General features: G+C 48.8%; 1 protein-coding gene and 1 long non-coding RNA gene across 6 annotated transcripts in view; one reads left to right on the top strand and one right to left on the bottom strand.

The window, feature by feature from the left end:
- The window catches only part of HNF1B (HNF1 homeobox B), a 53,412-nt gene that overhangs the window by 18,866 nt on the left and 19,048 nt on the right, over window positions 1-15,498 (bottom strand). For all 5 annotated transcript variants that reach the window (XM_042916064.1, XM_042916060.1, XM_042916061.1 and 2 more), the window contains exon 5: window positions 2,811-2,971. In XM_042916064.1, the coding sequence (XP_042771998.1) occupies window positions 2,811-2,971 (161 nt within the window). The remainder of the gene's footprint in view (window positions 1-2,810; window positions 2,972-15,498) is intronic.
- LOC122206663 lies at window positions 8,814-13,494 on the top strand. The gene is made up of 3 exons (XR_006196545.1): window positions 8,814-9,057; window positions 10,025-10,615; window positions 13,070-13,494. It is a non-coding gene; the product is annotated as an uncharacterized LOC122206663 (long non-coding RNA).

Below are 15,498 nucleotides of genomic sequence, written 5' to 3'. Positions count from 1 at the left end.
AGAAGTGAAGAAATTTGCACAAGAAGTGGTGTTGGTATTGAAAGCAGGCCATTTGCTGCCAAGGTTTTTCACTGTTAGGCTATACTGCTTCAATGTGAAAGAATCCAGAATGTGCTTTTTAATTATTATTATTATTTTTTAAGTAAACTCTACACCCAGTGTGGGGCTCAAACTCACGACCCTGAGATCAAAAGCCACATGCTCCACTGATGGAGCCAGCCAGGCACCCCAGTATGTGCTTTTGAAAAAAAAAAAAAGGAGAGGGGCACCTGGGTGGCTCAGTAGGTTAAGTACCTGAATTCAGCTCAGGATCTCAACATTCATGAGTTCGAGCCCCGTGTCTATGCTGACAGCTCAGAGCCTGGAGCCTGCTTCAGATTCTGTGTCTCCCTCTCCCTCTGCCCCTCCCCTTTCATGCTCTGTCTCTCTCTCAAAAATAAACAAACATTGAAAAAATTATCTATGAAAAAAACAACAACAAGGTTCAACATACACAAACTGCAACCCTAAATCTGGCCAGCTTTTTGTCAATGCATTTGGGTATGGGAGAGGGGACAGATAGTGCAAAAGAAAGCTCAAATGATCAGCAGCATTTCCCAAACTAATTACTGGGGTAAGATTTCCAATTCACGTCCCACTGACAGTTAGTACACAAGAGATTGTCACTCCTCACATGGGGCTTACCCAAACGACAGCGGAGCTATAAGCAGCCCTCACACCAACCCCATGACACAGGCATTATTACCCCCCATTTTATAGATGAGGAAGCTAAAGTTAAGCAACATATCCATCTGATTGCTGAGCCCAAGGCTTACACACACTGGTTCTCTTGCCCGTGTTATTTTTAACCATACTCCACTCTTGCCTTGGTGGACCACAATCTGTGATGCACCTGTTAGATATTAACAGAAAACAGATTCTTGAATTTGGGCATCCAGTAATAGTGACATAACATATGAACCAGGGTGTTGGAGACTAGTAAAAAGCTGGTCCCTGCAAACAAGCTTCCAGGTGTTTGCTAACGTTGAGGTGTGCTCTCTTGGTCAATCATCAATCCAATAATATACTGGCCATTAGGGCACTGCTAAGCAGAACAGGAAGCAGAAAGTGTGTCTGCAGGCTGCCTTTGGAGCAGCCCCGGCTTGGGGTGAGGCCACTTGCCTCTTAGGAAAAAGAGCAGGAGGGTGCAAGGGAAACCCCAAGGACCTTCAAGCAATAGAAGCAGAGACTTGAAGGATTTCATGCACTGAGAAGTCAAGACTTCTTCCACAAGACCCTCTTCCCCAGGGCAGCTTGGGCAATCCTTACTCTTAACCTGTTTGGGTCTCAAAGTGACTCATGAAGACTTGTCTGTGCCTCTTACAAAGTAGCCACACAAACGGTTTTTCATGAAGAAAAGGCATAAGGGATGAGGGGAGGGAAAGGGGGCTACAAAATGCCTCCCCCAGGAGCGCCTTTTCATTTTTGTTTGCACAGACCACTACCAGGGAAAGCAGCTCGCGTCCCCGAGACGAGAGTTGGCCGAGCCAGCACTCCTCTTGGAAACTACACTTTGTTTTTCCTCCAGGGAGCTGGGGACTCAATCACCTGTGACTCACCATTCCTGTGTTGCCTACACAGCACACACGTCAAGGTCTAAAATGGCATCTGCTCCCCGTCCCCTTCCCCCACGCCGGCCCCCACCTGCCCCTGGGTCAGACACCTTGAGGGAATGTGTGCGGCTCCACCTTGAGCGTGGAAGCCAGGAACCTGCAGCTCCTCCCCCCAACCCCCCCACTGAAACATGGAGCATGACCCAAAGAATAAAGTTTTCCATTTCCTGCCCTTACTCGTGTCGTAATGCTTGTTTCTCTCCGGGGCTGCGCTCCCCTGCACTCGTGCTGTTAGAGAATGAGAGCCTTGAAAATTCAAATTCAAAAAGAGTCTATTCCTCGCCAAGTGTGCTAAACTTACATCTGGGTGTGGGCTGTGGTTATGATTGTAGAAAACTTCAGTTAAAGAGAGGAACACTGACATTAACAATAACACCAGTCACTTCTTGAATATTTAACACGGTGCTGAGTATTTCCCTTGTTATCACAGTTGTTCCCCCCCACAACCGCACTGTTATTATGCCCGTTTTATAGTTGAGAGACGGAGAGTGGTTCAGTAACCTGCCCAAGGCTACACAGCTATTAAATGCTAGAGCTGGGATTTGAACCGGGTCACTGGAACTTCAAAGTCGGTGCTTCTCACTTTCCTTGTAAGCCTCACCTCGCCCTGCCCCGCCCCACCGCCATTTTGTGCCCTGCTCTGCACTGACATACCACCTGATGTCCCAGTTCAAGAAGCCTCTCTCCATCTCCTGCCACCCACTACATCCTGACTTAATTTCTCTCCTTGCCGGCACCAGGGTGTGGCGAAGAGAAAGAGGGGGCTTGTTTCAAAGTGAAATACTCTCTAAGGTTAAAAGACTGGCTTTGGAGGCCTTGGGGGGGGGGGTTACGAATGAACATTTTATCAACACAAATGTCATTGCCTGCCCCAAAACAAACAGCGTCCCACCCGGCTTGCTCCTTTATGAGGCATTCAATCAATAAAATGAGAGCAGGACTCTGTCAGATTTATTGGCTAGGTTCAAACCGAACACCTCTTCCACCCGCCAAAGGCTGGGTCACCAGCTCTACCTTTCCGTCCCAACTCTGGACAGCCCCGTTTTCCCCTCCGGGGCTACAATGGCTCATTGTTTGAGGCAGGCCTTGTGAGAAGTTGTGTTTGTTTTGCCTCTTATCTTATCAGCTCCAGAGCTACAATGGCCCAGGTGTACTCACCATTTTACCATCAGGTGAGAGGAGATTGTGGCCAGGGTCCAGACTGGCTGGAGAGACTTGCTGTAAAACAGACTGGCTGGTCACCATGGCATTGTTGCCATGGTGACTGATTGTTGAGGAGGAAGTGACCTCATTGTTTCCCTGCTGGCTGTAGCGGACTCCTGCAAAACAAGACAGACACAACAGCAGACATGAGTGCCCCCAGGGCCCTGGAACACACATTTGACTCCCCTTGTTTTCACACAGTAGATGACAAGAACCCAAAGTTGCCTTTTCCTCCCCTGTTTCCTATGAGAGACACTGGCTGGCTTTCTCCACGGTAAAGGCTAGAGTGGACTCTACTTAATTTTGGAATGTAAGCTCCTTGAGGGCAGGACATTTTTATCTGTTTTGTTTTGTTCATTGCTGTATCCCCAGTACCTTGCCACTTGGTAACCACTCAATAAATATCTGTCAGAGGAATGAATGAATGAATGAATGAATGAACGAACGAACGAGCGAGTGGACAAAAGGATGCTGCTTATTCTTGCTTCAGCATACTTCTTGCAGGATTTGGGGGCTGAGATTGGCCTTCTCTTCCTAACTAGAGTATTTCTTGTATTCTTCAAAATGTCTTCTAGAAATGTTTCCCTGGCATCTCTTGGCAACGTGGGGCTGCAAAGCATGAGTAGACCCGTCCTACAAAGAGGCACTTGTCCAGGGAGCCCTGTAAGAGCCAGAGTGGAAGGCATCGGTCTTTGCACACTACTATTATGGCTGAGCACAAGAGGCCGGGGCTGGGGGTGGGGAGGGTGTTGCACACAGACAGAACAGGTCAGGGATGGGGCTGTAGCTGGGGGTCTGTGGCTCTGGAACTCACATTCCTTTGATGGGGTCCCATTTGGCTGACTTCCAGGGCCCAGGGGAAGGCGAGTCTGCCGGGAGGTGGGGCAGGCAGCACACACAGGCAGGATGTGGATGCTTTAGTAAACCACTGCAGTTAGGTCTGCAAGGGAGGGGAGAACCAAGCATGTTTATAGCCTCACTACTCTGGCCCTCCCTCTGGTTCAGGAACCAAAACAGAGGTCTGTGCTCAGGAAAGGAAAAGCACTGGGCAGAGAAGGCGACCGAAGGGGTGCAAGTAACCTGGACCCAGTTTGCAGAGTCCAAGTCCTGCTAGATGTGCCCGTGAAACAGACAAAGACAAAGCTGGGGGCAGCTGGGGCATCTCACCCTAAGCTCAAAGCCTACAAAGACTGTGTTCTTGTGTTGTACTTTGGACTTGACAAAAAGGTTTGGGGGACCCTATTTCTACCTGCAGGAGAGGGAGACCAGTGCTCTGGGCATGCAGTTATTTGGAGGGGTGGGCCAACTATCTGGCTGCACTTCTCCTTTTGCCAGCTTTCCCAAGACAAACCATTACTGTATAAAGTATACTGATTCTATTGGTCTGTTTCCCCCTGTCCTGCTTCCTGCTTCCCCCTGGAGCCCCACCTGCCCAAGGAGGCTACAAAGCCCCCCTTCCCAGGGGCCAGGCAAGCTGCCATAACCAGCAGCCTCCAAATCACTAAGATGAAGCTTGCCAAGAGGAGACCCAAACCAGTCTTCTGGCATCATCCAAAAGACATTACCCAAGGCTGATATGACCTAGAGCTTAAGAGGGCTGGGAAGAAAACAAATGCTAAGGCAGGGTTCTAACCTTCAAGAGCAACGTGTTTGACTCTGCGTGGCTTGATGAATGCTCTATGGGCTTCCTCTATTGGTTGCTGTCCTCATCCTTTGATTCAAGGGGCTGTCAGTGGGGGGTGACGGTGGCAAATTGGAATTTGGTGGTTATTGGTCTGGGGCACCACACTTTTGGGGGAACAGGAGCCATGAGGTTAAAAGGAGGAAGGCTCCCCTGCCTCTGAACCAACACCCCCTCCCCAGTCCTGCCCGCGGTCCTCCACACCTATCTGCAGTCCCTGCGTCTCCTATCTCCTACCCTCTATTCATCCCATTGGATCACACTGGGTCTTTTTTCTCCACTCACATTTACCACTGGGCTCCTGGCAGGATACATCCAACAGCTCACAGTGTTGTGACATAGAAGAAGAAAGATCTGTGCCTTGTGAGCTCAGGAGGCAGAGAAGATCCAACAGAAAAGAGGGAGGCAGGTTTCAAAGCAATAATAGGAAGAATTTTCTGAGGAGGGACAGTGGGAAGACTGTGGGCTCAGGAGCTAGACAAACTCAGGCTCAAATCCCACTTTGCCCTTAGGAGATGTTCGATCTTGGAAAAATTACTTCTCTCTCTCTCTCTGTGCCTTCACCTCCTCTCATAAAATGGAGGGAACACTTCCTTCACAGGGCAATTTCTGGATAAGAGAATATATCTAAAAGTTTCCTAGCATGATGCTAAAGAAATGGTAACTATGGGTCGGGAGGCAGCTAGTATGGGGATGGACCCCAGGATATTTGCCCTAAGACTCTAGAATTCTAGGCAACTTAGGGCAGATTCTAAGTACTGAATGGAATGACCTGTCCATGGAGCATAGTTCCCCAAGAATCCTACTCTGAAGAACCACTTATGTGTTTTGCCCTGGAAGCTACTTGGGAGGCAAGCCTGGCTCCTGTTTTCTCGTTCTTTCCTTTTGGAGGGACTGCACTTCACCTTGTTTTTCTCTTGCTTTCTCTGACTCCCCGGCCCGCTATTTACCTCCCCAAGATGCTCTGCTCCTGAGTGAGTGGTGATAACGCTGGGAGTCAGGTGTGTGTTCACCTCCCAGCCTGTCCCCATCATCGATTCAGCCTCAAGTCAAACAGACTCTGGTTTTAGCCTATTTAATTTGGCCAAAGGAAGAGGGCCCGTCCTCTGGTGATCAAATATGGGTCACAGGGAGGCTTCTCCCCTACTGCAGGCTACATAATTATGTATTTAAAAATAATTAACCAAGGATACCCATAGGAAACAAAGCCTTCTTTAGGAGGGAGCCTGGCAGAAGAGCGTCAAGGGCCATTTGTTAGAATCCAGCCAGGGTAGCCCAAGGCTGCTGTGGTTTTCAAACCTTGTTTTCTCCCCCAGCACAGCTTCATGTAAGGGTGGAGCTGTTCTGTTTAAAGACAGAGGGGCCTTGGGGCGCCTGGGTGGCTCAGGTGGTTAAGCATAGGACTTCAGCTCAGGTTCATGAGATCGAGCCCTGCATCTGGCTCTGCACTAACAGGGTAGAGCTTGCTTGGGATTTTCTCTCTCTCTCTCTCTCTCTCTCTCACTTTCTGCTCCCCCCCCCCCCCGACTTGTACTTTCTCTCTCTCTCAAAATAAATAAATAAATAAATAAACTTAAAAAAAAAAAGAAAGACAGGGGCCTAGGCCTCTGGCTAAGGGACAGCTTTGGGTTGGCAGGCAGGGGATCATCCCTGTTTGATCTCAGCTCGGCCATCAGTGTCCTGGGTGAGCTCAGCTTCCTCATCTCTGAGCCAGAGGTCTGCCCACTGTTGGGGGTGGGGGGGGGGTGCTGTTCTCACTGCAGAGTGTGGTGGGAGCTGGTGGGGCTGCTTGCCAGCTCCAGATTCACCTGTAACCTTCCCCACCGGTGCTTCTCCCACCAAGGAGTTTGGCAGTCACTCTGGACCCAGAGAAAGTGGCTGTAATCAGGTAGCCACCTTAAAGGGGATGGAAGGTGTATCACAAAGTATCCACTGGCGATCCCCCAGAAATAGGTGTTCTTGTCAGAGGAAGGAAAGAGGCCAGGTCCTTGTGTATTTCACAAACTCAGAAGGGTACTTCAAAGGAGAACCAAAGTGGAGGAGGCTCTGGAGCCAGGCAACCTGGGTTTGAATCCTGGCTCTACCACAGATTAGCTGTGTGGCCTTGGGGAAGTTACTTAACCACCCCAAGCTTCAGTTTCTCTGCTGTTAACAGTATCTGCCCCTTAGGGTCACGGGGAGGAAGATGAACGACTCAGTGGATGTGAAAGTCCCCAGAATGTGTTTGGCACAAGATACCTCATTCCTTCTACTTTGGGACTGTCTTTGTTTAAAAGACATTTTCAGGAGGCTGAGGTTACAAAACTTTATTGAGTACCCATCATGTGGCAGGTACTGTGCTCGGGGAATGGAGCACATTCCCTTCCTCCTTCACCATTGCAAGCTCTGAAAATGAATATACCACAAGGGCTCTGGGTTACGATGCCAAAGATGCCAGGTTAACAGCCCCAGAGGCCCCACAGGAGATATGACAACACTAGACGTGGCCCCGTACCTTCCACTCTCTTCCTGGATCAAGTCACTAATTGGCCATGCCCCCATCGCTGGTCCTATGAACCACGGCATAAGCAGTAAACGTCATCCCAGCTAGAATCTAGTGACAAACACATCAAAACATGAAAGAAGCTTGTGGGTTCCAGAAGCCAGTGTCTCCACATTCCACTTTCTGCACCAGCACCACCTCCAAGGCACTCTTCTCACTGCTGGAGCTTGGGATTTCTTTCTCAAACAAACTTGTACCACGTCACTGCCCTGTTTGGAAACCTATGACGGCCCTTCGCTGCCTTCTGGAAAACCCCCAACCCAAGACTAGCAGAATGGGGCCTTTGTGACTCCAGCTCGCCTTATTTGTATCATCTCTCACGACATCCCATACAGCCATGTCGGAGCACCTGCCGTTCGTCACATTGGCCCTGCCATCTCCTGCCTCTGTGCTTTTGCTTCTGCTGTTCCCTCTGCCAGGAAAGCTCTTCCCTTCTTCTCCATGCCACATCTTTTAAGAGGGTTAAATGCCATCTCCTCTGTGGAACTCGCTTTGATTCATTCTGATAGTTAACTGCTTCGCCCTTGGTATTTTACATGCAGTCAAGACTCTTACAGCAGGAGTCGGACACCCTGCACCATAATGTTCTGATAATAGGATACTTCTTGTTCCCTCTTAAAGGAAGGGATGACTTTTTACTCATTGTTGCTTCCTCGGAGCCTCACAGAGGGCCTTGGGACTGTGAATATTTCCCGAATGAAGGAATGAGCCCTCAGCTGCTTTGAGCATTCATGCTCTAGAACAAGGAGCATCCCTCTGGCAGAAGGAGAGAATGCTGTCAGTCCTGCGGGAATGTTGGTATTGAAAGTGTGGATCTGTTCCAGTTCTACTGACAAATATGGGATAATCTGAGTGTAACATGAATTTCACACTTGAGGAATTCAGAAATCGGCACCCAGCTGAATGGAGCCACAAAGGGCACTAACCATACTAGTGTGTGTGCCCGTACATACATGCATGTGCACGCATGCGCACACGCACACACACTCTGAGCATCTACCAACAGTTCACTGCATGTGCTATAAGCCACACTGATCCGCAGCTAGAGTTACAATTTTCCTTCCGATTTCCGACAACCCTCCTTCTCCTACTTCACATTAACTCTCAAGCCACAGCCCTTCTGATGCCTGCTTCCGAAGGCAAACTGCAGGACTGTTTTCAAGGTAAAGGGCCATATTTATCATTCTACAGCATTTATGCATTTCCTAACCACGTAACAGGTGTAAAACTTGGCTAATGTTTTTGTTAGATTCTTATCTTTCTAAGGGGTGCCATTGAAGAAGTTTTGAGTATTGTGTCCTTAACCCCATTTTGTTCCCCATAAACCCTATAGTTTTTATTGGGTTACTTTACAGAGCACAGTGGTTTTTATGATGTGAATGTTGGGTTCTATAGAACTGACCATGTATCTGTTTTCAAAGACAGACACAACTGCCTTGTGGAAGGGACCCCAGAGAGGACCTGCTCAGGGAGTAATCAACCGTGGGGACTTTTCAGAAACCTGTGCTTCAGGGGCTTAGAACTATAGCCCTCTTAGAGCTTCTAAAAATTTTTTAAATGTTTTATTTATTTTGGGGAGAGAGACAGACAGAGTGTGAGCAGGGAAGGGGCAGAGAGAGAGAGAGGGAGATCCAGAATCTGAAGCAGGTTCCAGGTTCTGAGCTGTCACAGAGCCCAACACAGGCTCGAACCCACGAATCACGAGATCATAACCTGAGCCAAAGTCAGATGCTTAACTGACAGGGCCACCCAGGCACCCCTCTCTTAGAGCTTCTAAAAGCAGCTGAGATCCCAATTCCACAATTCCAGAAATCAACAGGACACCAGCAATTAGACACTTGAAACTAATACCCTCTTTCTGTCTCTCTGCCTTGATGATTCTGGACCAATCAACTTTTGGGTCTTGGTATTTTTATCTACAAGATGGGCATATGGATCTTTCTTCCTCAGAAGCCATAACGATGAATGAATTAAATAAGGTAAGAGAAACACCGGGTTTTGCTCAGAGAGAAAATGCCAGGCAAAGAAAAGAGCAACGTCAGCCAGGAAAACATGACCAGAATTGCTCTTTTTAACAAGAAGAAAAGTGGGAGGTGTGGCCTCCTGGGCCATGTGAGGTTCAGCTTGCCCCCATGTGGCCTTTGGTGCTGAAGCGAGGGGTCCTTTTTACTGGGGTCTGTGAGCCTCACCCAAGGATCTGGTGGGATGCCTTTCACCCTTGACATTTCAAAACCAATCTCCCATCCCTGATAATGCAGGAATGTTCCTCTGGCTATGGACCTCTGCCAGCGCGAATGAGCGTCCCAGCCACCAACAGAGTAAACATTACTCAACTGGCCAGAGCTCTGTCACACGCATTCTTCCCCTGTGTTTCTAACCTCATGCAGAGCACAGCCCAACCCTGTTGGGTCTAGAACCTGGGAATTTAAACCCAGGCAAGCAGGAGCGTGCGACAGAGAAAGCTCCTCCCAAAGGAAACAACTCTGCTCATCAGTTATGGGTAGACAGAGCTGTCTTTCCTATGACGCCAACACATACGGCCGGGGAGGGGGCCAGGCAGAATTAGGCCCGGGAACCTATCCTCAGAAATCCATTTCCCCTCTCCCCACAGAGGAGTCACTTTCTTGAGAAAAGAGGCAGACACGCAAATTATTCAGTCTAGTGACTGTCTGAGAGGCTCATCTGGGATAAAAGATTGTGAACTGGGAGGTCCAGAAATAAAAGCTTTAAATAAAGGAGATAGCACGGCTGCCTCAGTTTCCTCACTGGTAACACGGGACTACCACCAGCTCTTATTCTCATTTCCTCCCCTCTGGGGATAAAGATTAACATTTGTGAAGAGTTCAGATTAAAAATCCGAAAGCCTGAGAGGAAAAAAGCTGATGCAAGGCGGAAGCAGTTGAAACACTGGGCTGGGTTTTAATTCCACATCTCTTTCTACCTGAGGTGGCTGGGTTAGGAGCCCAGTTCCTAAGAGGAGAAATACAGACAGGCCTGCGGGGACGGTAAACATTCTTGAACTCAAGGAGTAAAAGTTGAGTGATACTTAAGGAAAGCCCACAAACTGGTTTTCTTATAAAAATCAAAGCAAATGTAACCAACGGGGGAAAAAAAATCGTCTTCCATCAAAAGCGTCTTGGCCAAGAACAGAAGTTGACCTGCACAGTGCACCTGAGAAAATCACACATGTAGGAGGGCCACAGAAACTGGCCACCATGCCTGGTCCTTACTGGAGAGCCCGTTTCTGCAGGCAAACATCAGATGCTTTGCAACAAGCCCTTCAGCCCGGAGGCCACTGTTACAAGTGAAAGAAACCAGGCCGGCACTTGAGAACTTGAGAAGTCCTCACATCTGTGAGTGTTTTTACGCAGCCTGCTCTCAATGTGTCACGGATGCCCATTCGACAGAATGGAAAGCTGAGGTTCGAAGAGGAAGAGGTTATTTTCACTACCTCTTGTGAAGGGGCCCCCAGCAAGTCAGCGGCGTCCTGAAGCCGACCCTTCTTCTTCTTCCCTGTAAGCCCCAAATTGATTCCAGGTAGGTTGAGCCTCCATCGTGACCCCCCAAGGAGTTTGAAATGATTTTGTTTACTCGTTTCTTGACTGTCTCTGTCACTGGAATGTAAGCCCAACGAGGGCAAGACCTTGCCTGCGGTCTCCACTGTGTCCTCAGCACCTCGCACAGAGCCTAGCCTGTGAGAGGCGCTCGGTAAATATTGGTGGAATGAGCAACTGATGACCAGGTTTCACATGGTCTGTGGAGCTGAGCGGTGCAAAAGCGACAGTGGTATACATTTCTCCTCTAGGTCTCCTGATTTTGCTGAGGTTAGTGGGAGGCATGCCCCTTAAAGAAGGAGGAAGGGGGAGTGATAGAGGAGGAGAAAGCGAGAGTAAAATATAATCAAAATAGAAATAGCACTGACACATTGGGGTGATTTTGTGTTTGAAGGCGCAGGGTGAGTGCACCGAGGAGTAGTACTTACGAAGCAGCCTGGATCTCGTTAGTGCTTTACCTAGTGTGAAAAAGGCCAATGGGGGTGCCTGTAGGGGGCCTACCCATTCCTGACTTCTTGGGGCCTAAGCATAAGTCTCACTACCTAGGATGCTTAAAGCAGGTGGGGGGTGGGGGGTTGAAATGGGTGCTTCCATGGGCACAGGCTGAGCATTTCTAAAGGTTTGGGGCTGCGGGTGGGAAGCCCGAATTTGGACTCACTCTGTTAGAACCCAGTTTGAGGCTCATCGGGTTGATTTTGAGGAAGGATCAATTAATGGGAATTTACTGTGGCAACACTAAATGTCACTTAAATGCCTTTTTCTCCAAAGGAAGCTGGAGTGAAAACTTAGAAGGGTTAAAAGCGGACATCGTTAGGCCTAAAGGCTGTGAGGACAGACAGAGCCCTGCCGCAGTCTGGCTCCTGGGGTCTCTTTTCTCAGAGGCAGCCTTTGCAAGGAGGGGTAATGTAGCTGTAACAAAGGCCCCTGGGCTTGGCTGGCGAGGAGGACGATGACGCTTCTAGTGGATCTGGGGAACGAAGAAGGCTATAAAGCCATCAGCAGACTGAGCCACTGGGTGTCCACACAAAAGTAAGGTCCTAAAAACAGACATCTGTATTGTGACTGAAAGGCTCATAAAATTGCCTTAGAAAGGAGAGGTTTTCCACTGCGACCCATTCATAAGCAGGGCCCCGCTGGGAAGTGACACCCGGGGAGAAGATCCTTTGAGGCCTGGCAAGTGTCAGAGCTGCCCCGTTACGGGAGTTTGCCTGGCCAGACCCCAGCCTCTTCATCACCACCGTTGGAGGCAGCTCCCCCAGCAGCAGCAGCAGCAGCAGCAGCAGCAGCAGCATGACAGATAGCCATTGGGTACCAGCTCATGGACGCTGGTCCCAGGCTGCACCAGGCATCGGGGTGAGGCTTTGGAGGTTGGATGATTACTGGCTTCCACTGAACAGGAGCACCAGCAAAGCACTCAGGGAGCAGTCCCCCAAGGATGGCAGCTGCTTAGAGCCATCTCTCCAAATGACTCTGATCTGCAAAAAAAAATCCAGGCCCTTTTCTAGACCTTGGCTTACTCAACATAAACTCAGGAAGAGCTATTCTAGCTCTTTTCTTGTCCAAGACATGCTGGTAAGAAATTATAATAGGAACTAATGTAGTAGAGCATTAAGCTGACTAGTAGAACTAAATTAAACTAGTAGACTAAGCTAGTAAACTAAACCAGTAGAACATTAAGAGAAAAAGAATAATAATATGCTCTCTTTTATGTTGAGAGAGAGAGAGAGAACAAGCAAGCACATGTGAGCAGGGGAGAGGGGCAGAGGGAAAGAGAGAGAATCTTAAGCAGACTCCATGCTTAGCACAGAGCCCAACATGGGGCTCCATCCCACGACCCGGGGATCATGACCTGAGCTGAAATCCAGAGTCTGATGCTCAAATGACTGAGCCACCCAGGCACCCCAAAAATATGTTCTTTGAAAACTTCCTGGTAACATTAAATATTGGAGGTTATGCATGTGTGTGTGCGTGTGTGTGTGTGTGTGTGTGTGTGTGTGTATACACTGTATACTTTGGTTAAGCAGTATCAATGAAAGTAGAGCTGGATGTCATTGTTTCTAGAAAAGGGAAAATATGCTTTAAATCATAATATGTACTATGTTACGTAAAGCGAGACAAACTATGGAGTTTGTCAGTTTAACTCTAAACCTGAAAAACAGATTACAAAATAGAGGATTTATGTATTCGGGTTTTGGACAAGAAGCCCTTCATAATAGATATGGTCAGTGCACAAATAATGGAATGTCCACCATGTGCCAGGCACAGGTTATGGACTGGAGACATAGTGGTGAAGAAAGCCAACTCGGGCTTCGATGTGGGTACAGCCTGGAATTCCACCACTCAGCATACATACACAGTTTTAGAGACTCCGGGAACTACTTTTCCTCACAGGAAGAATGAGACTTACTGGATTTCTTTCTTTTTCTTTGACATATAGGGATGCAAACCTTATACTTCACCCAGCAGGAAGATTCTCAAGAAGGAGGAGAAGGCTTGTTTCTGTTTCCATTGGTAAAACATCTTGAGATAAATCAAGCAGCTATTTTGTACCCACCATGCAAATTGATGTGACACAAATGGGAGATGTTATTCAGAGGTTTTCCCCGCTCGCTGAACAAGAACTCCCTGGGCTTCATCACCAACCCAGTCCAAGAGGTGCTGACCAGGAAGCGGCACCCTGCCTTGGGTAGGGCCAGAAGGCAATGGGCATGCAGGCTGCCACTCAAAGGCCCTGAAAGTGTTAACCTTCAGCAGTGATAGGTGTCTCGTTTACACCCATTATAAATCTGTTTATTGTGACTGGCCCCACCCAATCTGCCGCTGCTGTAAAGCTCTAATGGTCCCTAATAAAGGTGGAAGGATTGTAACAGCACACAGTTCCTGAAATGGGGAAGGAGCGAGAGACAGACAGATGATGAGCTTAACAATAAGATATCACAATGACCAACGTCCCTCTGCTACTTCAGGCAGCAGGGGCCTGGGCCCCAACACTTGATGCTACATGCAATCTCCAAATACTCACCTGTCAGAGCTGAAAGGTCCGACACCCTCATTTGCCAGAATCCCTGAGAAGTTAGGTGATTGGCCCAAGGTCACCCCTTCTCATTCGCGGATCAGGTCTCCTGAATCCTAGTCCAGGGCCCTTCCCCCAGCTGCCTCACCTCTCCTAGTTTAGCAAAGGGCCTTCAGGATCATCATCAACCCCTTCAGACCCTCCTGCTCCATCTGGCCTTGTGATGTCCAGCCCTGACTGTATATCCAAATTTCTTAAGAGAGTTTATTGAAACTTTCCACGCCTGACCTGCCCCCCCCCCCCCCCCCCCCCCCCCCGCCAACATCAAGTTCTGATTCTAAAAGGTGTAGGTGGGGGAGATGTGGGTGTTTTTAATGAGCTCCCAAGATGCCTTTTATGTGGGCTGGGATGGAGGTGTAAGAAGCACAGGTCTTGCCAATACTTGGGTTTCATGGTTTCTGATGTCTCAAATGAGAAGCAGGGTTCGTGGAAAAGGAAACTTCCAGGGTTAAACTGCAAGCCACACCCTAGTCAAGAACCCAAGGAAACCCAAAGCTCTTCTTCTCTCTCAAGGCCCTAAGGGCTCCTGAGCCAACCCAACAATACCTTGTCAGGCACCTTGTTGCTGGGCCCTTTATCATACTTAAACCTCACATCAGCCCTGAGGAGACAGACATCACAATCCCTGATCCCTATTTTATAGATGAACACACTGAGGTTCAACGAGCCCAAGTAACCATCAGAGAGTGAAGGAACCACAGATCAAGCCCAAGCCTGTTTGGGGATGCTACCCCTTGCTACCCAGATACACCCTTCTTGAGTGCAGTCCAGGCAAGGGCCTGCCCGTAGCCAGCTTGCCTCAGGGGATGGAGACTTCCCTGGGAGAGTCATTAAACACTAAAGATATCTGCATGGTGTTTTTCCAGCTTGGGAGGGAGGTGAGTCTGTGTTCTGAGAAAGATGGTTCTTGACTTCCTGAAAGCATTAGAGATTGGGCTTCATCGGTTGACTCCTCAGTGACTAAACTCACACAGTGGTGCTTTTGTCGGGCTGCTGAAGCCAGAGCACAGGGCAACAGGAAGGCGTATCTTAGGCAGATGCAGGCTCACAGGCTGAGGGAAGCAGCTTCCAGAGAATCAGCCCTCTGGAGCCTCTGAGGTTTCCTGTGTTCACTGCAGGAGTTGTGTCCACCCTCCCCTTCTTACTGCTCTTGTGCCTGAAATTTGGGGGAGCTTCCCTCCTAAGAACAAAGGCCATTAAGCTTCTCTGATCGGGCTTCCACCAAGAAAGTACCACACCCCCTCTAATTGGCAGGATCCCAGGGCTAATTACTAACAAGCAGGGTGCTCTCGCCTCCATAAATTAAAGGAGAAAAATGCCCTACAGGAAATTCAGGGTCATCTTATGAACCTGACCTCCTGCTACATGGTCATGAGCCTCCGCCCCTCCCCACAATCCTTGGCGCTTCCCAGCTCTGTTTTTTTGCTCTAAATGCCTATGGTACTGAATATGGCACTGGACGTGCGTTATGGATGTCACAGAGCAGTCCTTCTTGGAAGAATGAGAAACTGCATTATACAAGAAGCCAGACTTAATCTGCCACAAACACCAAGATGAGTGTCTAGTTGGAAACCCTTCAAGTTCTCTAAAAGTCAGGGTTGAAAGAAACCTCCAAGAGGAACAGAGAGAAAGAGGGGGAATAAAAACCCAAAACAAGGCCCTGCAAGGAATGGCAATAGCTACCATTCATGAGCACCTGCTACATCCAGGGTGCTTTACATACACCAGCTCATTTAATCCTCATAGCCTCTGCATGAGTTGGTGTCCCGTTTTACAAATTGAAAAACTGGGGC

Source organism: Panthera leo, chromosome E1 (genome assembly GCF_018350215.1).
Source record: "Panthera leo isolate Ple1 chromosome E1, P.leo_Ple1_pat1.1, whole genome shotgun sequence".
Taxonomy (NCBI): Eukaryota; Metazoa; Chordata; class Mammalia; order Carnivora; family Felidae; genus Panthera; species Panthera leo.
Note: the sequence above shows the minus strand (reverse complement) of the source record. Positions and strands in the feature narration are given on the sequence as shown.